The sequence below is a fragment of the Peromyscus californicus genome, unplaced genomic scaffold, assembly GCF_007827085.1.
Source record: "Peromyscus californicus insignis strain IS unplaced genomic scaffold, ASM782708v3 Scaffold_9__1_contigs__length_137607984, whole genome shotgun sequence".
In the NCBI taxonomy this organism is placed as follows: Eukaryota; Metazoa; Chordata; class Mammalia; order Rodentia; family Cricetidae; genus Peromyscus; species Peromyscus californicus.
Window position 1 is genome coordinate 45,373,737 of NW_026294617.1, and position 26,247 is coordinate 45,399,983.

The 26,247-nt window shown below is 37.5% G+C and overlaps 1 protein-coding gene across 1 annotated transcript in view; it reads left to right on the top strand.

The window, feature by feature from the left end:
- Rsrc1 (arginine and serine rich coiled-coil 1) overlaps positions 1-26,247 on the top strand; it is a 328,277-nt gene that overhangs the window by 173,195 nt on the left and 128,835 nt on the right. The window contains exon 6 of the mRNA XM_052731019.1: positions 16,379-16,430. Coding sequence (XP_052586979.1) covers positions 16,379-16,430 — 52 coding nt within the window. The remainder of the gene's footprint in view (positions 1-16,378; positions 16,431-26,247) is intronic.

Below are 26,247 nucleotides of genomic sequence, written 5' to 3' on the forward strand. Positions count from 1 at the left end.
TCCCTCAAAATTCAAATATTTTTTCTTGACATTTAAGTAAATTACCACAAAGAAATCAATGATTAACCTGCATATGAATTCTAAATGATAAGTCTCTGTATTCCTGCACACCTTCTGTGCACCTATTGTGAGAGTAGAGTTTATTAGTTGGTTAAACAAATTCTAGATTCTTGTGGTGGTCGTTATTATGTTCTACTGTATACCTGGACATTGCTGAAATTAAATTGTTAATATTCTTATCACGTGCATATTCATAAAAGATACAAATATGTGAGGTGATGGAATATTAATTTGATTGTAGAAATTATTTCATAATGATCCCATATATTAAATTATCACATTCTGCACCTTTAATATGTACAACATGTGTCGCTTATGTCAGTAAAGTTTCAAGAGTGAAATATAAGAAGGTGAAAATTATCTTTAAACGTGTCAAACTACAAAGTTGACCAAACTATATTTTAAGGTAGGTTTGGGCACAAAGATTAAACACTGTGAAAAAATAAATATTCATTAAGAAAAGACCCTGATAAGAATCAGAAGGTAAGAAAGTCCCTTTCTTTCCTTTATAAAAGGTCTGTTGGGGAGGGCTGACATGAACAGAAGCACCTCGTGATACTGGAGAGTAGCTTCTAATATGACATGTGAGTCAGCGCAGCTATCACTGCAAACGCTAGAGTACTTAGAGTACTTAATGAATAGGAATGATCTCTTGTGGATATTACTAACTGTGGCCTAAGATGGTATTTATCTAATGGAAAGGACACAGCCAAGCCGAGTGTACATACCATCAGACAGGTGTTCCTTGAACAAGTATTTGTTGAACATCAGCCACCTTTCAGTTTCAGTGAAAGTGTGGGGAGGTAAACCACATCAGGTAAACCACATCAGGAGGGACGACCCTGTCTTCGTGCAGTGTAATCTAATAAATAGAAGAGACAGACATTAAAGACATTTTGTAGTCATTCTTTTGAACATGTTTTAAAAATAAAAGTACCACAGGTTGATATGAAAGCATAAAGATTTGATAAGATCATGACAACAGCGTACACTGATAGAAATATAGCTAAAAGGATGGTAGAGCGGTAAAAACATTTTACTGCTGAGAAAATACGTTGTCTTACCATGAGCCTTGATTTCTCATTGCTCCTCTGCAATTTCCATTTAAGAACCTATCCAACCGAAACTCATCCCCTTAGTATTTTTCAACATTGTATCTTCCTGTCCACCCTGGTTGCCACTGCTCTTGTTAAAGCTTCCTTGTTTGTTTTCTTTACTACTCAGAACAGCCTCTGTGTTGGGTCCCTACTTCATTCTTAGTCCGTTTCCGTTTGTGGCCATACCAGTTGTTCCCGGGTGAAGGTTTCTTCTTGGTTCCTGAAAGAAAACATTAAATTTAGCTGAAATTATTAGACAGTCTAAATAGAAGTTTATTTAGCAATGCAAAGCAAAATAGAAACTCCAAAGAGATCGGACTGAGCTGCAGAAAGGAGGGAGGTGGCACTTTGATTCTGCACTATGGATTTTAGAGTAATTTCTATGAATATATGAAGGGATGGCATATTCCTGGGGCAACTGACTCTTTGCCACCTCTCCCATCATGATAGATTAGATCTGCCTTTCGTGATATTTCTTCCTATGATCCTCCAGATTAGTGGTTCTCAACCTTTCTACTGCTGTGACCTTTTAATATAGTTCCTCATGTTGTGGTGACCCAAACCATAAAATCCTTTCATTGTTACTTCATAACTGTTATTTTGCTACTGTTACGAATCATAATGTAGATATCTTATATGCAGGATATCTGATAAGTGACCCCTCCCAAGGGGTCATAACCCATGAATTGAGAACCACTACTCTAGAAAATTTCACCAAAGGGAGGGGCTCTGAAATCGCAATGCAAATGGCATAGTGAAGTTGGGATCTTTTGGGGATTCAGACCATTCATTACTGTGCATGTCTGGCAACTGGAAACGTACTCTGGTACTTTTGTTCCTTGAGACATCAGGAAGAACTTATCTGCAGCTTCAAGAATGTTGAATCACAAAGGAATTTTCTGTCTGAAGACAGTTTCCAAGATACAGCTTCAGTTTTCCTTGGTTTCTTCAAACTTCCCTCCTTGCCACTGCTCTGGTGAAATCTTTCTTGCCTGTTGTCTGGAATGACTATTCAGAACAGCTTTGTTGAAGTCCCACCCCCAGTCTTAGCATATTTAAATTCAGGGATACCCAGTCCCTGAAGTGATTTTTTGCAAATAACTTTACTTGATCACATTACTCCCTGTCACATCTTTAATGGATCCCTATCATATGAAGGAAAACCCAGATTTCTTAGATAGCCGACCCCCCAAGTGATATATTACCACTCCCCAACCAATTTTCATCTTGCTAATCTTACCATTCTGAGCTGAATCCCTGTTACACTACTATTTTCATGGTTTTGTCCTTGCTAGTTCATCCCCGCTCCTTTCTGACCAGTTGAGGCATCATCTCCCTTGCAAGCAGTTCCCGAGATCCACTTACCCCTGAGGATGGTCCTCTGTGTCTCTGTGCATGTCTCCATTGATAATTCTACTTATCATAGGATTGTATTATCAGAAACCAGAAAATAGCCTCTCTTTTATATCCCTAGTGTCTAATGATAGTCACTCAGATAGTTTTGTAAATAAGGAAATGCTTTGCCTTAGTTTGGTCTGTCATATTCTGTATTTAGTAAATACAAATGTGTTAATTTTATTTTTAATATGTATTCCCCATCATGAAAAATTCACATTTAGCGATTTGAGCAGAACATTGGTCTTAATATGTGTGTATGTAAGGAGTCCTCTATAAGGTCCTTGCTACCTAGTGGGAACAGTGCCATCTATTGGCTATTATCCAAATTGTATCAACTGTTAGATCTAGAATACAGCACAGTGTATTAGTGGGATGTTTTTAGGAAGCCACACCTGTAAAAACTTTCTCACCAGTTTTCATAAAATCTCAGTATATGCTTGACCAAAAAACTAATTAAGTAATTTAATTGTAGTGACCCTGTAAAGGAGAATGATCCTGATATAGTAACAGAAAATGTATACTTTGGGGTCTGGTTTTGTTTATATCCTACTTTATTCCTAAAGAAATTAGGACAACTATTATTGTTTTATAAAAAATGGTACTACATATTATCCCTATTCTTCTTGAGATACAGCTGATACTTGTAATTAAGATAGCATTTTATTTTTAAATAATTTGAAGTTATGAAAGATCCATAAAAAGTTTCTAAGCCATACGTAATTGACTTTTAATAGGAATCCACAGAAAAAATGCAAAAGATGATTCTGGGATATTTGAGAAAATGCCATTTTCTCAAATGTATGTTAAAGATAATTCATTTATGTCTTAACTTCCTTCATTCACTGAGATTGCTTCTTCGATAGCAGTATTTTTGCATGTTGTATAAAACCATGTATAGCAGATAAACTTAATCAATGGAAATAAAACACACTGGATTTGGCTGTCAGTCCTACTAATCCGTGGGCATGAAGAGTTGCTACAGTGTTTTGTAATTTCAAATGAAGGTCTGTTACCCAAATATTAGTAAGCTTTCCACCTTGTCACTTTTCTTACAAGTTTTAGAAATAGTTTGTTTTCTGTTTTGACTAAAATATTCATAACTTAGGATACATGGAATGATAGAGATATAATTTTTCAAAATTGGATGTCTTATATTTTAATCATAGGTGTTGACTTTCTGTAAGAAGGAATAAATACTGTTACCTCATTATGTTGTGGAATTTTACACTATTTCATAATGTGTATCTTGGATACTAAATATAAGCTCCTGTAGTGATAATGCCCATACAGCTGTAAAACCATAGTAATAATAATGAAATTCTAGTAATCATAATATTAAGTAATATGTATAACTCTTACTGTGTACCTAGCACTTTTATTGAAGTCCATAGTTAATGATGTGCACACGCATATACCTGCGCGCGCGCGCGCGCGCACACACACACACACACACACACACATACACACACACTTAAACTCTATGAGGTACTAATAATAAAGTTGTGCAATAATATGCTCCTCAAGAAGGTAGAAGGAAAATTCTATCATAAAACTCAGGAATGATGGCATAAAAGCTCATACTTTTAGTTTGGGGGGGATCCCAATTACAATATTATTGAAGAAATTTCAGTACTCATATTTTCATGATTTTATAGATAAGGAAATTGAGATGTAGAGAGTCTAAATGATCTGTTTAACAACCAGCAAATAATAAATGTCAGCCCACACTGTTAAAACCCACTCACTCAAGAGCCCGTGTTTGTAGTATACTAAATCATCTTTCAACCAAATCTTTTACCTAAGTTTACATACTAAAAACAAAATTACAAAATAAATGAAAGTAGCATTTAAAGAAAAGGATTTAACAATCTTAATAAGGTATTGTTTTACTTATGTTGAATGTCCAGTGTTTAACTTATTAGATGTTTTTTGCTTGTTTTTGTGCTTCCTTTGGTGTCCAACTGAAATTTATGTAATTAGATCTTAATTATAAAATTTATATCATCACTTAAATTCTGTTTTGACTGTGAGCTTATTTTAGTTACTAGACCATTCTTTCAATGATCTAGACACATTAGTACAATCAAAAATGGTTCTTTAAATACTAATCAACAATTCTTTTATTTGTTTTATTTTTATGTTTGTTTTTGTTTTAAAACAGATTGTCACAATAACCCACAGGAGTCTGGACTTCATGATCCTCCTGCCTCAACTTTTTGTGTTTAGAAGTTACTGGCACGCATGATTGTGCCCAGCTCACAATAATCTTAAACAGTCTATGCCTTTATGCTCACTGCTGTTGCCATGACAGACAGCTATATGCTAAGATATCTCACTACCAGTCTGAATGTGAAGAGAGAAGTGTTGGTAAAGCTCAGGCTCTATTGCTAGGGTCCTGTCTCTATTGTGTGACAGGCCTCATTCTCCTACCGGTGCCTTTCTGTGCCATCTCTTGCTAATCTCTCATTTGTATTGAGTGCTGTGGCACTGTACAACATGGTCTGGTACAAAGACAGCAAATGGAAGTGCAATCAGAAAAAAAAAAATCATTGTGTCCCCTCATTTCTGTTCTTGAGTCAAGTAGTATTTTTATTTACCTTTTATAGTAATTTCACATAGAATTAATAATCTTACAAGTTTCAATTAATACAGCTTGAAAAATTAAAGACTATATTTGAAAATCCTTTACCTGTCAAGAGTCTAGTTTTTCTTGGTATTTAGTTTGAACAATATTAAAAGTCTGTGCTAAAATAGAACTAAATTTTCTGATTACAAAAAGCATCTTTCAGACTTTACTCTGGCATTTAGAGTAAAATATCCCTTAATTTCTGTGGCAGTTTAGAAGAATCTTGCCTCATATGCATCCTCAAATATATGTCCAGTATTTAAGTAAAACTGAAAAGGGTCATTACTGTTCCTTTTAAAGTATTCCTCTGAAACATTCTCCTGCTGACCCCACTCAGTTCTGCCAAGAATACAAGGCATTTCCCTGTTGCCTATATGATGTAACTGCTCTTCCTGCTTGGACTTTAGTCAGAGATTAAGGAAGGAATCTTGATGTCCTCCTCAATATCAAAGTCTGTTAAGAGTGTTTTGTACCCTAAGTATCTAGTTTGGGTTTTCTCTTTGCCTAGGGTGTGTAACTATTAAGGCCTGGGGTGGAGGAGGCTGCAGGGTTGGAACCTAGAGCAGGGGAAACTTGGAGTGATGGATGGATACATATTCAGGATTTGGTGAATATAAGTTTGACAACTAACACATCATTATGAGGGTCTGTTTACTGACTTTAACTTGCTCTTCCCTGAGAGATGCTTTTCCCCTGCCCTTCTGGATTACTTTTCAGTCCAGCAGCAGCTTTCTTCACAGTTACCCAGGCATACTTACACTACTTTTAAAATATGGACTGATGAAAGGAGTATTGTGCAGATCAAATCCCTCAAGGGGTATAAATTATAAAATTATACCCATCAATTTTAATCAGAATAATGTTCTCCTATACTGTAACGATTAAAAAATATCCGCCTCCTCCTTTTCCCTATTTAGCCTTTTTTTTTGGGGTACATAATTATTTTTATTAACAAGTTCAGATTTTTTAAATTAATTGTAATAAATTGTATTTGTTAATGTGGTACACTGTGTATATCTATTAAATCCTTTCCCCTCATGATTAAGAACCCCTTCTTATCCAAGACAAGAAAGGATAAGTGACTCCCTGCCCTTTGAAGGAAATGTTTGCCTATGATAAGAATTGAATGGCCAGATAACTGTCTGAAAAGCATGTTTATGGTATCGTTTATACATTGATCTATGATATCAAGTGCTACAGGTTTATGGTTTTAAATGCCTTCTGTTGTCTCAAGAATTTTAACACTATACTAAAAACTTAATGAGAAGATTTTGGAAGTAATCTAAAATGGCTTCATTTTTAGAAATTAAGATTATTTCTCTTATTTGAAAAGAATAAAAATCTTACCATGATTTTCCTATGTTTCCTTGATACTGTCACTCAGGAGCCTAAAAAGTATTGCTGACTCAAGGAATACAACTTTTAAGAAATCTGGGGCTGGCGAGAGCTCAGGGAGTAAAGTGCTTGTTTGTGTAAATATGAGGACCTGAGTTCAAATCCCTAACAGCTGTGTAAAAGCCAAGCTTGATGCCACACACCTACAACCCCAGTGCTGGTGAATGAGGGCAGGGATAGGAGGATCCTGTGGCCTCACTTCCTGGTCGTTAGGTCCAGTGAGAGACTAGCTCAGAAACATAAAGTGAAGGGCTTATGGTCCAGCCAGTAAAGGCTTTTTTCTGCCAATCCTGATGATGGAAGTTCAATCCCAGGGAGCCCCATGGTAGAAAGAGAACCACCTCCTACAAGTTGTCCTCTGGCTTCCACATGAGCACCATGGTATTTTTACAACCACACTCACATATACTAAATAAATGTAAATGTTTAAAAAAAAAGAAACCAAGTGAAGAACAATATAAAAAGATATCTGAAATTGATGGCTAGTCACCTCGCACATGCCTGGATGAGTGCTCTCGTGAGCTCGCTCTCTCTCTCTCTCTCTCTCTCTCACACACACACACACACACACACACACACACACACACACACACACACACACACCCCTCAACCAAATCGACTAGTAGGAGAATGGAAAGATGCCAGAGATAGAGCTTGAGTACTTAAGCACAACTAACTCAAGCATATAAACTAGGAACTTATTGCTTAAGGAGTGTAAGTAATTTCTTATCATAATAGTGAATATATGGAATATATAGATAAACTTCAACTTTGGTTGATTTTATTATTTATATCCATGCAGTGAAAAAGAATATTTATTCATTTATTCAGCAAATTGTATATTGAGTCTTCTGTGTTCCAGGAGCTACTTCGAGTGCTCAGGATACAATTCTGAACTATTCAGAGGGGTCATTTTTAACCTGACTGATCTTTACAACTACCTGAAAATCATTTTTAAAATCATACAGCCTCAGGTCCTAAAGGTAAGCGGTTGGGTATGTTGTTACATACCTATAGTTCCAGCTATTGGAGAAGCTAAGGCATGACTATCACCTGAGGCTACAAACCACAGGCAATTCTGAACACCATAGAGGGACCCCTGTCTCAAAAACAAGCTTCCAAAGGAGAGAAGCAACCAACAGTCCTCCCAGCTATGATGCCCATCGACAACCAGCATGGTGCCATAGCCATAAGAGTGCAGTAGTGGCACCCACACCTTGGCAGTAACCCATCAACTCTCTCATTGGACATAAGAGGGAAATTATGGTACTGGAAACATAGCCAGCTGTATAGGACTAGTGAAGTCATAGATCCTGGAGAACTTGTCACCAATCCTTTACTAACTATATAATCCCAAACTACATTCCAAATATTTATCTTTATGCCCACAGATAAGAGTGGACCTTACCACTGATCAAAGGAACTTCTCTTTGCAAGAGACAGAGACCATTACGAACAAACAGACAAACAAAAACAACCAATCAAAATGCAGAACTGTGGAGCCCAGCTGCAATGGATACATGTACAAAACAAATTCCACACTTAAGGCTCAGGGATCATTGTGGAGGAGAGGGTGGAAATATTTTCAGAGCCAGAGGATCAAGGAGTTTGCTGTGAGATTCTGTCTTATACTAATGTCAGAAGCTACAACCATAAAGTCTCACCAACCTGACTGCCTAAATATGGGCTTAACAAGGACAATAATTGACAGTCAACAGTGGCTGAGAGAAAGCCCATAAGGCCTCCGTCCACTAACAGTTTGTTATCGCATACCTAAAAACATATACATAACATATGTAACAATTAATAAAAGAAAAAGTCATGAATTTGAAAGAAGATGAGGGCTATGTGGGGGTTTGGAGGGAGGAAAGGGAAGAGGGAAATGATGTAATTATAATCACAAAAACATAAGACATTTTAAAAACCAACCTAAACATAATTCCTAAATGCATCAAATGGATGGCTTAGCTCCTTGTGTCAGGAATAGGGGACTTCCAGCTGATCCAGACTCTTGCTGTCTTCTGCCGTTGTATCCCAGAGAATGTTCTTACTCTATTCACTCCTGCAACTTTGACCCAAGCTTCTGAAAGAAGAATAATGGACAATTAAAGAATTATGAACTAACTTATATTAGTGAATTATCACTCGAATGGTAACATGAGGAGGGATGCGTTTGAAACCACAGTTCAAATGAATGGAATTTAAAACCATTTATTAATACTTTAGAAGACTGATCCTTAGTTTAAAATAATCTAGATGCCTTTGAAATCTGATAAAAGTTGTAGATTCTCTGTGTGGAAAAATATAATTGAGGAAATTGGAGAGTGGTAGAAGTGGTCTTACCAGAGAAGAGCACACTAATTTGTTGTTCACTGTCAAATGGACAGCCCTGAAAACATACATGCCAATAAGATTATATGGATTGAGCCGATTATATTTAGGTATATATATGAAATCACAGTAAAGTGGTCATGAATTTGAAGGAGAGCAGGGAGGGGTATGTGGGGGTGTTGATGGAAGGGAAGGAAGAATTGTAACTGTAGTCTCAAAAATAAGATTAAAAATGACAAGTACATATATTTGAATGTTTACGTACTCCTAATGAGTGTGCATGGCCCCCATGGTAAACATGTCTCTGGTGTTTCCCAACCCTCTGTGCTGGCCTTCCTCTTGGTTCTTGTCTCCTGTATCTGTCTCCATGACCGTCTGCAGTCTTTCTTTTCTTCTCCGTTGTGTTTAGCCGATGTCTTCTGATTTCTCAGTAGACACTGTATTGATTTTTTGCACCTTCTCTCTACCTTCATCTCTTGCTCCATTATTCTTCCCCTCCTTAGAAAAGTTTATCTCTTTTCTACCTTTTCTTTTTCTCTTCTTACCTAACTAGAATATAGTTTTGACATGGTAAAATTTGCATGATTTTCATTTTATTGGACTATTCCATTTAAAAACATTGCAATCACTTTGTCGCTTAGAACCAAAAGGAAAAACACCATTTTTACTGTTACAAAAAAATAGCAATAACCCTGAATTAAATGTATCTTTTTTCCCTAATTTAACTTTTTATTGATTTTTTGTGGATTTCACATCGTGCATCTCAATCCCACTCGTCTCCCCATCACAGATCTCCACCCTTGCAACCTCCACCCAAGATAAAACAAAATAAAATTTAAAAGAAAAGAAAAATCTCATCGTAGAAACTGTAGTGTGACAAGTGAGTCATACAGTATACCCTTTATTCCATAAATCTTCTTGCAAGTTTCATTGCAATGAGTCATTGGTCTGGCTCGAGGCCTCTGGCTTCTCCTCTACTATCCATACTGGGCCCTCATTGAGACTCCTCTTGGGTATCCTATTAGTGCCATGTGTCATGGATATCCTTCAGCCTTGGATCTGCAGGACCAACCCCTTATATGTGCTCCAGTAGTTCATAGATGGGGAGGATGTTGAGGTGGACCAATTCATAGCTCTGGTTCTGGGCCTGGGTGGTTGCTGGGTTGGTCAACCTTCAAGCTCTCCCTCGTCCTCAAAACTAGGATGAGCTATCCAGCACTGCCCTGGCTAGCTCACCCTCTGCAGTAAGCATCAGTGGGTGGGGCCAGCTCACCTACACCTACATCACCAGGGCCAGCTCTCCTGTGTTGACCAAGCAAGGTGTAGGGCCACTCTGCCAAGTACTGAAGCTCATGAGAGGCAGGGCCACAGGTGGTGGAGGTATGGGAGGCATCTCTTCTTTGCTTTCATCACCATATGGCAGATGAGAGGTGGGGCCAGATCTCCTGAATGCTGCAGTTGGTGAAAGGAAAATGTATCTCTTTTATCTTCATTTGAAACGCAATGTGGGGCTGGCAGGATGCTCAGTGGGAAAAAGACACTTGCTTTTCAAGCCTGAAGACCTAGCTTGAACCCTGCAACTGTATAAAGGTGGAAGGAGAGAATTGAGCCCATACAGTTATTTTCTGCTTTCTGTTATGCTCCATGGCTATTATGTTCTTGGAGATGTGACCAAATGTCTACTCATCCCAGATAGGGAAACAATGACAGACCAAAGTAAGGATATTGCCAAAATAGAACTTGGGGAATCAATGAGTTTTAATGGGGTGACAGAAATACTGAAGTTATGTACGGAATGACTCAATGACAGCTGTATCACCAAAGCCCACCCCAGCACGGGTGATAGCTCACAGAACTGGGAACCAGGACCACATTGCACAGCCTACAGGCAGCTCAACAGGTTGAAGGTTGTCCTTTCCAAGAGCCTGGGTTGATCTGAACCTCTTCCAGGTGACTTGGCTGGTCTCGTTTCTTCTACAGAGTTCAGCTGTTCTTGGTTCGTGGCTGCTTGGTTGGGCTTTGCTTTGTCTAGGGAGCTGTGTTTCTGAGTGACTCTGTTTACTCTTGCAGATGGAGGGTCCTAATGGATTTGGCCAGTGTCAGGAACTTTCTGAAACTGTTTCAAGTTGTTTACTTTCTATTTTAATGAACTTCCCTGAAGAATATAATGTTTCAATCATGGAGGAAGCTGCTATCAACAGTGGCATATACATAAATAACAATAATCATTAATACAATTTAAAAATATATAATTTTTAATGAATGATATATATGTATATATAATGTGTATGTATGTGTGTGTGTGTGTGTGTGTGTGTGTGTGTGTGTGTGTATATATATATATACATATATATATATTCCTAACTGTAATTTGACCCTTAAAGAAAATAAAAGAGGATAGAAAATGTAAAACACAGCATCTTTTTCTTCATTCACATTCTTCATTGCACAGTACTCCCCACTCCTTCTGTTGGCTCCAAGGTACCATTTGGTACCATTTCAATTTTTGCAGGGAGGACTCACTTTTGTATTTCTTATTAGTACAGGTCCACTAGCATAAACTTGTTTCAGGCGTTGTGAAGATTTTAGTTTATCTTTATTTTCGTTGATTGTTTGACGGGAATACCCAGTCCCCATCTCTTTAAATATTCCATTCCTGTTGCTTTCAGCTTAGCATAACTACTCGTGAAAAGTCAGATTTTTTCTTTTTTTCCTTTTATTGAAAATAGATTCTTTTCTCATACAGTATACCCTGATCATAGTTACGCATCCCTGACTCCTCGCAGTTCCTCTCCACCTCCCCTGTTATCTGGATCCATTCCCTTTCTGTCTCTCATTAGAAGAGAACAAGCTTCTAAGAGATAGCAGTCAAACATGACTATATATGTATATATAAAGATAGAGCAAAACCCATCACATTGAGATTGGACAAGGCAACCAAACAGAAGGAATAGAGTGCCAAGAGCAGGTACAAAAATCAGAGACCCACTCATTCACACACTCTGGAGTCCCATAAGAATACTCAGCTGAAAGTTATAATATATACACGGAGGACCTGATACAGACCTGTGTAGACTCTGTGCTTGCTGCTTCAGTCTCGGTGAGTTCATATGCTCCCTGCTTATTTGAATCAGAGGACTTTGTTCTCCTGGTGTCCTCCTACCCTCTGGCTCTTAAAATGCTTCTGCCTCCTCGTCCATAGTGTTCCCTGAGTTCTAAGGGGAGGGATTTGATGAAGACATCTCATTTAGAGCTGTGTGTTCCAAGTACTCTCTCTCCATGTAATGCTGGGCTGTGAAGCTCTACATCTGTTCCCATCTGCTGCCAGAGGAAGCATCTCTGATGATGGCTGGATAAGGCACTGATCTGTGTGTATAGCAGAATATCATTATGAGTCATTTTATTATTAATTTTTTTTTTTTTTAGACCAGGAGGGTTTGGCCTTACCCTCGGTCTCTAGGTTATCTAGTCTCTGGTTCTTGGTCACCCAAGCACCGTCAGGTATGGGTTCCATCTTGTGGAGCAAGCCTTAAGTCAAATCAGACATTGGTTAGCTACTCTCACAAGTTCTGTGCCACCATTGCCTCAGTGTATCTTGCAGGGAGGACAGATTGCAGGTCAAGGGTTTGTGGCTGGGTTGGTGTTTGTTTCTCTTTTGGTAGCCTACAGAGTATCTTCCAGCATCAAAGACACTAGAAGGTAGGGATGAAGGCTCCATGTAGGCACCAGGTCATCTTCTCCATGTTCAATGAGTTGAGTGGGTGTTGTTCTTGGTAATAGGGCCCAGATGTCAGTTTTCTGAGAGCAAACCATTGTCTTAGCTACAGCCTGAGTTGTTTGGGAATTTCCATATAACCCCCTGAGCCAACAACTCAATTGAATGTAACCCAGTCCCACTAACTGGAAGACTCATTTGGTGACAAGAGATGGCCAGTTGGGACTCTGTACCCTCCACTATTAGGAGACCTCATCTGAGATAACGTCCATATATTTAAGGAAGTTTCCACTGCACTCGGTTTTCATATCATCCTTAAAATGCCCCTCCATTCCATCTGTCTCTGTACACACTCTCTCCCTCAACCCTACTTCCCCCTCCCTCCCTTATCATCTCACTCCTGTCCCCACCCGCCACCAGTCCACCTTAAAATCTTCTAGTTTCCTCTCCTACGGAGATCCACATGTGCCACTCTATGCCTGACCTCTCTGGGTCTACAATTTGTAGGTTGCTTATTATTTATTTAATTGCTAATACCCATATATACATGAATACATACCATATTTATCAGACTGGGTCTGGGTTACCTCACTCAGGATGATTTTTTTTCTAGTTCCATCCATTTGTCTGCAAATTTCATGATGTCTTTTTTTTTTTTTTTTTTTTTTTGCAGATCTAATAAGTTTATTTTGGGAGTGTGTGTACATTTTATAATATTTCTTAAAGAGTTTCTTGACGTCATCATAACTTCCCCCTCCACAAACCACAGCTGTGGAGTTCCCCTTATATGTTCATCATGAGATGTGAATTGGGTAGACTCTAGATTCAAGCAAAGCCACCAACCAACAACCTTTGTTCATCTTGCCCTCTTTTCTGGTTACAACCAAGCCTATCACAGACTCTCTTTCTGCCCTTCATATCCATGCTCTCCTCTTACACAAGTGTTTCAGTCAGGATACTATTGTTGTAATACAACACCATAACTAAAAGAAAATTGGGGAGAAAAGGGTTATTTTCTATCTTTCTTTATCACATGATGTCATTTTCTAAACAACTAAGTAATAATCCATTGTGTAAATATACCACATTTTCTTTATCTGTTGAACAGTTGAGTGACATCTAGATTGTTTCCAGTTTCTGGCTATTAAGAATAAAGCAAGGGTCTTTGTGGTAGTATGGAGCATCTTTTGGGTATATGACCAAGAGTGATATAGCTGGGTCTTGAGGTAGATTGATTTCCAGTTTTTTGAGGAACTGCCATATTGATTTCCATAGTGACTATACAAGTTTGCACTCCACCAGCAATAGAGGAGTGTTCCCTTTGCTCCACATCCCCACCAACTTGAGCTGTTACTTGTGTTATTGATCTTAGCCATTCTGACAGGTATAAGATGGAACCTCAAAGTCATTTTGATTTGCATTTCCCTGATGGCTAAGGACGTTGAACATTTCTTTAAGTGTTTCTCAGCCATTTGAGATTCCTCTATCGAGAATTCTCTGTTTAGATTTGTACCTCATTTTTTAATTGGATTATTTGGTTTGTTGATGTCTTTTTTCTTGAGTTCTTTATATAATTCAGATATTAGTCCTGTATTGGATATGGAGTTGGCAAAAGTCTTATCCTGTTCTGTAGACTGCCTTTTCTTCCATTGATGGTGTCCTTTGCCTTACAGAAGCTTTTCAGTTTCATGAAGTCACATTTATTAATTGTTGTGCCTGTTCTATTGACGTTTTGTTCAGAAAGTCTTCTCCTGTGCTAATAAATTCAGGGGTATTCCCCAGTTTCTCTTCTGTCAGGTTCAGTGTATCTGATTTTATGTTGAAGTCTTTGATCCTCTTAGACTTGAGTTTTGTGTATGCTGATAGATACAGATCTAGTTGCATTCTTCTACATGCAGACACTAGTAGCATTAGTTGAAGATGCTGCTTTTTATCCAGTGTGTATTTCTGGCATCTTCATCAAAAATCAGGTGTTCATAGATATATAGATTTATATCTGGATCTTCAATTTGATCCCATTGATCAGTGTGTCTGTTTTTATGCCAATACCATGCAGTTTTTATTACGATAGCTCTATTGTACAGCTTGAAAATGGGTGAGATCTTCATCATTTATTATTCAGGATTGCTTTAGCTATCCTCAGTTTTTTGTGTTTCCATATGAAGTTGAACTTTCAAAGTCTCCAATGAATTTTTTTGGAATTTTAATGGGAATTGCATTGAATCTGTAGATTACTTTTGATAAATGGTCATTTTTACTATGTTAATCCCATTGATCCATGAGCTGGGACGATCTTTCCTTCTTCTGGTGTCTTCTTCAATTTCTTCAAAGACTTGAAGTTTTTATCATACAAGTCTTTCACTTGCTTGAGAGAGTTACCCCATGACATTTTATATTATTTGAGGCTATTGTGATTTCTCTGATTTTTTTCTCAGTGCATTTGTCATTTGTATATAGGAAGGTTACTGATTTTTGGGAGTTAATTTTGTATCCAGTGAGTTCCCCAATGGAATTTTTAAGGTCATGTACATTTACTATCATATCACCTGCAAATAATGATACTTTGTCTCCTTTGTATTCAATTTGTATCCCTTTGATCTTCTTTAGTTGCTGTAGCTAAGACTTCAAGTATTATTATATAGGGTAGTTTTGGGGAGACTGGACAACCTTGTCTTATTCCTGATTATAGTGGAATTGCTTTGAGTTTTTCTTCATTTAATTTGATGTTGGCATGTTGAGGAATGTATTTTGTATCTCTAATCTTTCCAGGGCTTTTATCATGAAAGGGTGTTGGGTTTTGTCAAAGGCCTTTTCTGCATCTAATGAGATGATCATAGTTTTTGTCTTTCAGTTTGTTTATATGATGGAGTATATTTATTGATTTTTGCATATTGAACCATCCCTGCATCTGTGGGATGAAGCCTAATTGATCCTGGTGGATGATGTTTTTGATGTGTTCTTGGATTTGGTCTGCAAGTATTTTATGTATTTTTGCATTTATGCTCATAAGGCAAATTTTGTATTATTTAGATTGTTTATCTAGTTTATTGAGACATCTTCATAAATGTATGTCAAAGTCTAGTCCTAAGTTCTAAGAATACTTTTTAACTGATCTGTTATAATATTATAACCTGGGTATATTCCGTGTTTGAATGCCACAAGTATATCATCTAAAAATCTTAGAAATGAAATCTTAGGTATGAAAGTTAGTTTCAACCTTATTGACAGAAATGGGTCAAAGTTTTCTTGATCAACAGTTTTAGGGGAGCTAATGGGAACTGAAAATACATGTGATATCTTATATCTTCTGTACAATTGCTCATTTGAAATTTAGAGAGAACTTAATTTTAGGGTCTGACTTCCCCCACATATAAAACAATAGTTACTTTATTTAAATTTCGGTAGGTCTTTTAAATGTTTCTATATGCAAGGAAGTAATACAATTTGAGAATCTGTTATTAAATACATGGTAATGCCTCATTTTGTTGGGTTTACAGTTATTTGTGTTATTGCTTATTGGTACAAATTTAGGTAACAACCAAAGAGCTTCCTCATTCTTGGATTATATTAATTAAAAGGTATTTTGATATTAAAAGTGAGCAAATTGGCTATGAAGTATTACTGTGATAGAATTTGGATGGATGTTAATAGTGATTGTGGTAAGGCTTTCTAACTTTTTTATACCTAGTAGGGCTTTAATTTAAAGATCCGTTTGTTAAAACTGACCAGTAAATGTCTCTTATGGTTGATTTTTAGCCACCAGCTGAGCAGGCCAAAGCCAGACTACAATTGGTTCTTGAAGCTGCTGGTAAGTGTTGAAAATTAACTTTTATGAAATAAAAAAGTAAATCTTAGGCTGGTAGCCTGCTTACACGAGTCAAAAGTTTTTCCCTGGTTTTAAAATTCTCACAGATCTAGATTATATGTTTAGATCTAGATTATATGTTTGGATGTATGTTACCTATTTATTGCTAATATAAAGCGGTAATGTGCTAAAAAGTCATTCTTTACATATTTATGGATAAAACAGGCATTAGTTTTAATGTTCAATTTTAATGAAATCCATGTTGATTTTGATCTTTTATGGATTGTACTTTTGGTGAAATGAAAAAAAAATTCTTTAGCTCTAGATCATGATTTTTTTTTCTGACATTTACTTCTGGAAGTTTTTAAATTTTTGTGATTCTTATTTAAGACTATGATCTATTTCTACTTAACTATTGATTAAGATTTCCATTATTTTGGAGAAAATGAGGTCAGTGCTATTTCAAATTCCTGTAATTACTAATTCATTGGACTATATGTTCTGTTGCCATCTAATCTTAAAATGCCATGTTTAATTTCCCAGTGGTACAGTTTCACAAAGACATTTATTTACCTCGTTAAATATGTCTAAAAATCATGCTGTTTTCTACATACTGATAATTTAGCTTTAAATCTTAATGTACTCCTTGCAATATGTGTGTGTGTGTGTATGCACACATGTATTATTTACCTTTTAAGGGTTTTCAAAGAGCTTATACATTGCAGTTTGACAAATTGAGGATTCAATGATAATTTCAGACTACCAAATAACAGGTATTATATTTTGTTTTTGTTTTTTGTTTTTGGTTTTTTTTTTTTGGTTTTTTCGAGACAGGGTTTCTCTGTGTAGCTTTGCACCTTTCCTGGAACTCGCTTTGGAGACCAGGCTGGCCTCGAACTCACAGAGATCCACCTGGCTCTGCCTCCCGAGTGCTGGGATTAAAGGCGTGCGCCACCACCGCCCGGCCCAGATATTATATTTTTGAGCAAATATGTATGTACATATTGACTCAAGGATCTCTTGTGTTAGCTATTGTTACTATAAATTACTATAGGTTTTTATAAAGTGTGTTGAATTGCTTTATGAAAACGTTACACAGGTCTGGAGAGATGGCTCAGAGATTAAGAGCATTGGTTGTTCTTCCAGAGGTTCTGAGTTCAATTCCCAGCAACCACATGGTGGCTCAGGACCATCCGAAATGAGATCTGGTGCCCTCTTCTGGCCTTCAGGCAAACATGGAGGCAGAACACTATATATAAATAAATAAATCTTTAAAAAAAGAAAAAAGAAAAAAAAAAAGAAAACGTTACACTACTTTTCATTATCACTTCATTTTTTATCAGACTGCTGGTTTTCATGCTACTACAATGAGTAGAATAATATGTAATGTTGTAATGTTTTATATTTCTTTGAAAAGTATCCAGTGTTACTTTTAAGGATTCCATATGGCCTCTGAGGGAAAGTGAATGGCTGGGTGGTGTGGGATGTCAGTAAACATACAAACATGGAGTGGGGGAGAAGAACTTGAGATCAGCCTGGTTAAGACAACCTCTTAATAGTTTCTTCTCCTCTTCCTTGTTTCTGACAACCACCAACCTGCCTTCTGTCTCTGAGATGGCATGGGACTAGAGCCATAGGTAATACGTTGATGTTTAGATCTGTCATGTGGTCTATTTTGGAATCATATCCATGTTATAACACACCGATAGTTCATTTCTTTTATGGTTGAAAAATATTTGTGTACAATTTGCGTATGCATTCATGCAGTGATAAATGTTTGAACTCTTTCTGGTTTTTTTAGTATTGTTGAATAATGTTATAAACCCACACAAACTAACCTGAGCCCCTGCTTTTAGATTCTGAGAATACTTTCAGAAAGGAATAATTGTGAGATCATTAGGCAATTCTTCAATTCTTTAAAACCCCAACAATTTTTCCTCGTAAACAAACCGTTTTGTATTCTCAACTGCAATATGCAAATGGTTTCCTGTTGTATCAATTAGAGATTATTACACATTTAAGTTAGCTGTTGGAAAGTCTTTAGGTTTGGAGATTTTCTGTCATAAATCCATCATCAGTGAGAGGTAAGGATGGTAACTGTCTTGCAGGGTTATTGTGACAACAGATACTTACAACATACAAAGTACCTAATCCCAGCTCATGCTAGGATTGTTGTCGTAAGCAGTGTTGCATGATTATGTCTCAGGCACCATTTCATAATGCTACTTCTTTGCTAAAAATTATCCAGTGTTTATCAATGCAAAAACAGTTTTATACCTGTTTCTGACTCTTTAGATTCTGTGCAATGGATCCACACACTGTCATTTTAATTGAGAACTTTTTGACAGTATGTTCTGATTTTCATTTCCCCTTCCTCATCCCCTCTCAGATCCTCCCACCCATCTAACTCCATGCCTTCTCTCTCTCTCTAAAAGCAAACAAGCCAATTTTAAACAACAAACTAGAATTTAAAACAAACTAATGAAATAGAAAACATAGAAAAAGCATGAGAAACACACACATAAAATCACAATATCCCAAATCATAATATATAAACCAAAGACCAGTGAGATAAAAAGAAAAATACCCAAACAAGTCATTATGAGACGAAAGATCTCTAAAATGTTCATTTTGTGTTGGCCATCTACTACTGGGCATGAGGCATGACACTAAGTATGCTTTGTGTACTCAATGGGACTCTTTTGGAGAAAACTGATTTTTCTTTGAGAATGGGTGACACTTGGAGACAACGTCTGGGTTAGGGATGGGGGCTTGTGTCCACTTTCCCTCTTAATGCTGGGATCCCATCTGGCTTAGACCTGTACAGGCCCTGTGCATGCTGCCATAGTCTCTGTGAGTTCTTATGTGCATCGGTTCAGTTGTGTCTAGAAAGCCTTGTTTCCTTGGTGTCTTTCATCTCCACTGGCTATTTATAATCTTTCTGCCTGAGAGGAAGGTTAAAGATCTCTCTCTCTCTCTCTCTCTCTCTCTCTCTCTCTCTCTCTCTCTCTCTCTCTCTCTCTCTCTCTCTCTCTCTCTCTCTCTCTCTCCTCTCTCTCTCTCTCTCTCTCTCCCTCCCCCTCTCCCTCTCCCTCTCCCTCTCCCTCTCTCTCTCCTCTCCCTCTCTCTCCCATCTCCCCTCTCTTCCTATCCCCCCTCTCTCTCCACATTGTCCAGTTGTGGGTCTCTGTGTTAGTTCCTATATCCTGTAGAGGTAAGCTTCTCTGATGAGGGCTGAACAAGACACTGATCTGTAGATAAAGTAGAATGTCATTAGGAACTATTTTATTGCTATATTCCTTTAGCAGAGCAGTAGTATTTGGTTTTCTCCTAGGTCCATGGCCTATCTAGTCAGGTTTTTAGCCATCCTAGCAGTGCCAGACATGGGTTCCATCTCATGGAGTGGGCCTTAAATCCAATCGGGTATTGGTTGGTTACTCCCACAAGCTTTGTACCATTATTGTAGCAATCTATCTTGCAGGTTGACTAGTGTAGATCAAAGGGTGTGTAGCTGGGTGGTGTTTCCCTTTCTCCTCTGGTATCATGTAGAATATCTTTCAGCACCATGAACATTAGTCAGTAGGGTTGAAGGCTCTAGGTAGGTGCTAGCACCACCTCTCTCCGTTCAGGGAGCTGTGTAGGTGTTCTCTTCAGCAACAGGGTCTTACCCTCAGTTTGTGGAAAGCAACAGTAGTCTTGTCAATTGCCTGTGTTGCTTGGAGTTTCCATGGGGCTCCTTTGACCAACAATTCAATTAGATGTAACCCATTTCTGGCACTGGAAGTTTCACTTGATGGCAAGAAATATCTAGTGGAGAATTTTTCTTCCCCGTTATTTGGTGATTCCATTTATATTTCTGTCATATATGTATATATTTTAAGCAGTTTAACTGTATTTGTTTCCATATGATTTCTCAAATGACCCTTAATATTAGCTGTCACTCCCCCTATTCCCCCCTTACCCCCTTCTTCCCTTCATCTCTCCATTTAGTACTCCCTCAGTTGGGAAAACCTTCCCTCCTTCCCTTGCTCTGTACCCAGCCTCTGGGGTTATAGGGATTACAGCATGCCTGTAAAAGTCTTAAAAGCTGTGGGGGCATCTTTGTGGATTTCTGTGGGCCTCTCTAGCACTTTGCTTCTTCCTTTTCTCATGTGGTCTTCATTTACCATGGTCTCCTATTCCTTGTTCTCCCTCTCTGTTGTTGATCCATCTGGGATCTCCCGCTCCCCCAAGCTCTCTTTCCCTTGACCCTCGCCCTTCACTACCCCCACTCATGTCCAGACTGTTCATGTAGATCTCTTCCATTTCTCCGTCATTGGGCGATCCCCGTGTCTTTCTTGGGGTCCTGTTTTCCAGGTAGCCTCCCTGGTGATGTGAGTAGCAGTCCAGTCATCCTTGTTCCACATCTAGTATCCTCCTATGAGTGAGTACATACCATGTTTGTCTTTCTGAGCCTGGGTTACCTCACTCAAGATGATTTTTTCTAGATCCATCCATTTGTCTGCAAACCTCATGATGTCACTGTTTTTCTCTGCTGAGTAGTATTCCGTTGCGTATATGTCCCACATTTTGTTTATCCATTCTTCAGTTGAAGGGCATCTAGGTATGTTCTGGCTATTACAAACAATGCTGATATGAACATAGCTGAACAAGTGCTCTTGGTGATGGGATGGCCAAACACCCTAATTGTCGTGCTAGAAACCCCATCCAACTACTGAGGGATCTGGATGCAGAGATCCATGACTAGGCCCCGGGTGGATCTCTGGGAGTCCAATTAGCAAGAATGAGGAGGGTTTATATGAGTGAGAATTGTTGAGACCAAGGTTGGATAAAGCACAGGGACAAATAGCCAAACGAATGGAAACACATGAACTATGAACCAATGGCTGAGGGATCACCAACTGGATCAGGCCCTCTGAATGTGTGAGACAGTTGATTGGCTCGATCTGTTTCGGAGGCATCCAGGCTGGTACCAGGTCCTGTGCTCATTGCATGAGTCGGCTGTTTGAAACCTGGGGCCTATGCAGGATCGCTTGGCTCGACCTAGGAGGAGGGGACTGGACCTACCTGGACTGAGTCTACCAGGTTGATCTCAGTCCTCGGGGGAGGCTTTGCCCTGGAGGAGGTGGGACTGGGGGGGTGGGCTGGGGGTAAGGTGAGGGGGGGCGGGAGGGGGGAGAACAAGGGAATCCGTGGCTGATATGTAGAACTGAATTGTATTGCAAAATAAAAATAAAAAAATTAAAAAAAAAGTCTTAAAAGCTGACATTCACATATGAGAATACATGCCGTATTTGTCTCTTTTGGTTGGGAATTTCTCACTCGGGATGATTTTTTTTTTTTTTCTGGCTCCATCCATTTACTTTCGAATTTTATGGTTTTGTTTCTTTTAACAGCTGAGTAATATTCCATCGTGTAAATGTACTACATTTTCTTGATCCATTCATCTGTTAATGCACATCTAGGCTTTTTGAAATTTCTGGCTATTATGAATAGAGTGAAAATGAACATGGTTGGACAATTGTCTTTGTAGTAGAATGTAGAGTCCAAGAGATTAACAACCTCTAAAAAATTCATTTCTTAGACTTCATAACTGTAACCTTTAATTATTCCCTGAATTGCCTATGTTCTTTTCTACCTGGAACTTTTTGCTCCTGTTTTGTTTTATTTTATTTTCTCCTATTCACACTCTCTACTAGTTTTTTTTTTTGTCTCTATCATAACACCCTAATAAAATTCCACCTATTAATCTCTGAAATATAAGTCATTTGTGGAGAACTGATCATCTGAAGTTGTAAACCTTTGAATACTTGTGTGCTGTGGAAATTAGAAGCAAAGTTACTGAAGAGACTATGAATAGAAGTATATTACCCAGAGTATATACTGGAAGGACTTTAATGAGTACAAAAGACAATATTGCACTTCTGTATTCATTGCTGCATATTTCATGATAGTCAGAAATGGACCCAGCCTAGATGTTGGCAGATTAACAGACAAAGAAAATGTGATACGTATACAGGGGAATTTTAATTGGCTGAAAAAAAATGAAATCGTGACATTTGCAAGAAAATGTGTAGAACTGGGAATATTAAGTGGAACAAGCAGACTCAGTACAATACCATATTATATACAGAACATAAAATTAAAATTACATATGTGTGTATATTTGCATATATGTATTTAGATCATGAAGCTAGAACGGTGATCATGAGAGTGTGGGAAGAAATCCTAATGTGGGGATGCAGAGAAAGTAATGGATGCATGTGACATGAAAGGAGAATGGGGTGCCTGTCTAAGGGACGAGAACCAACTAGGACAGGGGACTGAGTGAGGGTAAAGTAAAGTGACATGTATGCAGGAAATGCCCCAGTTGCTCATACTTTATATGCTCACCTACAAAGTAGATTTAAAAGCCTCAGAAATATTTAAATGCTAATTAAAACTGATGATGAATTTTGTGACGTTCCAAAAATTAAAGTTTTTGATGACTGTTGATATACTGTGACTTTATAAATGTAAACTTTAAGTTAACACATGACAGAAATATTATGAATAGTACTTTATCATCTAAATAATGTCTATGACACTTTGAATTATGTCTAAAGTTTTCAAAGTGCTTTTATAAATCCTTTATCTTAGATAATTAACACCATTTTACAAGTATCATGAAAATTTGCATAGCTTATTAGGAAGCAAATTCAGTGATTTCTGACTTTTGATCTCTTACTACCCATAATTTCAATGCTTGAGCTTTTTTGATCAGAAAGGAGAGTGACAGAGAATATTACCAAATGCATATTTATTTTTGTAGACTTAATGTATATTTACTTTACAGTACAATAAGTTCTAGCTTCAGATATGCTTTAGATTCTGAAATGCTTTTGATTGATAATACAAAAGGATTAAAGTTCCACTTGTGAAAAAGCTTTTTTCCCCTGAACTATAGTTCAGGGAAACTAGAACATCCACAGTATCTTACTGTATAACTTTGGAAAATCTAGGCTAATTTTACAATCTTTATTTTCCTATCCTAAATGTAGGTTTCTGCATTTCAGTGACCCTTCCTGGGCTGAAAGTTGGTTAATTGTTAAACACAGATTAGTTGCATACATACATACATTATAATCCACATCATAAGTTTGCTTAGCGATATACCATAAGTGCCTCAGTTTCTCCGCAGCGTATTAAATTTAGGTTTGATTTCCTCAGTTACCCCTTGGATGCTCTGAAACCAAGTCCTGACCCTTCCTCTTCACATAGACTGATGGTCTCAGGAGTTCCAACACTTAACTCCAGTCTAGCATTAAATACTGGTGATTCCAAGAATTACAAATGAAGATAATGATAAGGTAATACTCCAGGAACTATGGAAAGCTTCTCTGATTTTCTGTTTACAGCTGACAGAGAGACTTGCTCCATTGGTTTCTGACCCCTGAAATAGGATGTTTTTTGTGTCAGAAGCTTTCTTGTTAGGACACTCCCCTACTCCCAAGCAGAGCAAATGATGGAAAAGTACATTCAGACTTAATCGCAATGGTTTTTAGATTCATTTTCTCTGTGTGGTCTCTTTGAGAGCATGTCAGTAGTCTAGATTGTAGCTGGGTCAGTCATTAGCATAACTTGCACTTAGGCAGGCATTCTTCTTTATAGCCTTATCTTGTTTTTATGGAATTTGGGTTAATACCTATAAAATGCTCTGAACTCTCTGGTCCAAACAGTTCCAGTAAATGTCAGCAATTTAGTGTGAGAAGCATTGCAATGTGATATTTAGTTCTACAGCTGGGAGCCTGAGGAGCTGCCCCTGGTTGCTGAGAAACCCATAGCAGCATTGTTAATGCTTGCTGAATGTCAGTTGTTCATTCATAAAATGGAAATAACAGTATGAACTTTCAGAATGGTTATGAGAGCGAAATAAATTATTACAATAAAGTCCTTAGCATCCCCAGCATAATGGTAGGTGGGAAATTCAGCAGTTGTTCTTTCTGGCGTCACCTGAGGGACTTTATGGAGTTATTAAAGAGAACTTGAGTCACATAGCTACCTCATGCTAGCATGCGCAAACTGTTAGGTATTATCAAAAATAAAGAGTGAAACATTAAATAGCTTAGTTTACTTAGGTACTTGTTGAAACTTTTTTCATCAAGTATAGTTTTCACAAAGTTCATAGTTCTACATAAAATTGAATAGCTTGGATACAAAATCAAAATGATAACATTAATTTAACTTGTTTCCAACAATGAATCTGATGTTTGTCTTTGTGTTACTCCAAATGGATAAAACTGTTTCTACCTTAAATCGTTAAGTAACTTGCTTTAAAAAATGTATGTTATCTGTTTTAGCATTTATTACATGTTTATTTGAATGGCTGTTATTTACCTTTAATAGTATTTAGTAAGAAGAAAGCTATCAGTGAGAGTCTGACAATATCACAGCAACTCGTCATGTTTGAGCAGATGTTAAGCAGACAGTAGTTGAATGTTAATTCTGAGAGAGTGGTATGTTTAAGCCTAACTGAAGTATGTTGCATGTGGGCCTTCTAGACTAGAGTACAATGCTTGATCTCTGGGGAGAATTTTAAAGCTAAACCTCTTTCTTTGGGGTCCTCTATATGGACTCTATCAAGTCAGTCTAAAGCAGATCATCCCTAGGCTAAAGCCCTTCAGCTTTTGTTATTGGGCTCTGTAGACCTGTAATTAGGCCTCCCGGCAGGCCTTGCAGGCCAGTTAATGGTCATATGGAGTTTCTGTGAGGCAGACTGGCTTTGTATAAATCCTGGCTAGGAATATGTTTATGGGTCACTTCCTACCAGGACCATGCTTTGTCCTTATGCCCTGCGGGCTGACAGGGAGCAGGTTCCCTTGACCATGGACTGTTCAGTGTGCAACTCAAAATCTACTTCACTAATCCCCAGTGTAAACAGAGGATTTAGAAGGGCTTCTGTCACTTACAGTGCCAATTCACTTGGGTGTCTGTGAATTTATTTTCCCCGACTTCATTATTGAAAGACTGACAAGTGTGTAAGGTTTAGATGGCTGTTTACACATCAGATGTGCAGATCATCCCAAACAATTTATCTAACGTGGAATTATATAATTAGTATCTTAGAATTGATTACCTTTCAATATTTATACAATTGAAACCATTCAAATTGTGTACTAATAGTCAATCTTTTCTTATAAGGAGAATTATAGGTCCTTTTTTCCCTAAAAGTGAAGTAACTTAGAGTAAAAAAGTTTACTAAAAGGTGATCATGAAGATTTTAGATAAGTTAAAATAAATAATCTAAAACCTTTATTGTTCTGAACATTGCATATAAAGTAAAAATTCTTTTAGTGTGGCAAAGCTTTGGAGGGGATTATCAAATTGTTTTACAGAATGCTTAATGAAAATGTGATCCATGAAGTCTTGAAAATAATGAATTGCATTTACTGGGCATTTGCTATGTAGTCACTACTTAATGTACATTTTCCTATGTTTTAAGTATTTTTTTAGTTCCTGTGTCCTTCCTATAATTCCTAGCCAAACAAAATATTTGAATATTAAGAAAATACTGGTTGAAAAATCTACATTTTCTGTTTTGTTTAACATAATTTTGCTGAACTTTTGTTCTTTATGGATGAGATTATGTAGAGACTAGATTCTGAAGAACCTAGAAACACTGAGTGTGCACTGCAGAGGTCTTTCACCTGCTATCCTAGAGCAGCTTTTTTTTTTTTTTTTTTTTTTTTTTTTTTTTGAGAGAGAGAGAAATCAAATGGTGAATGCTTTCCCCGTCTCATCTAGTAAACACGTGCTCAGTACTTTGCATTTCGTGGTATAA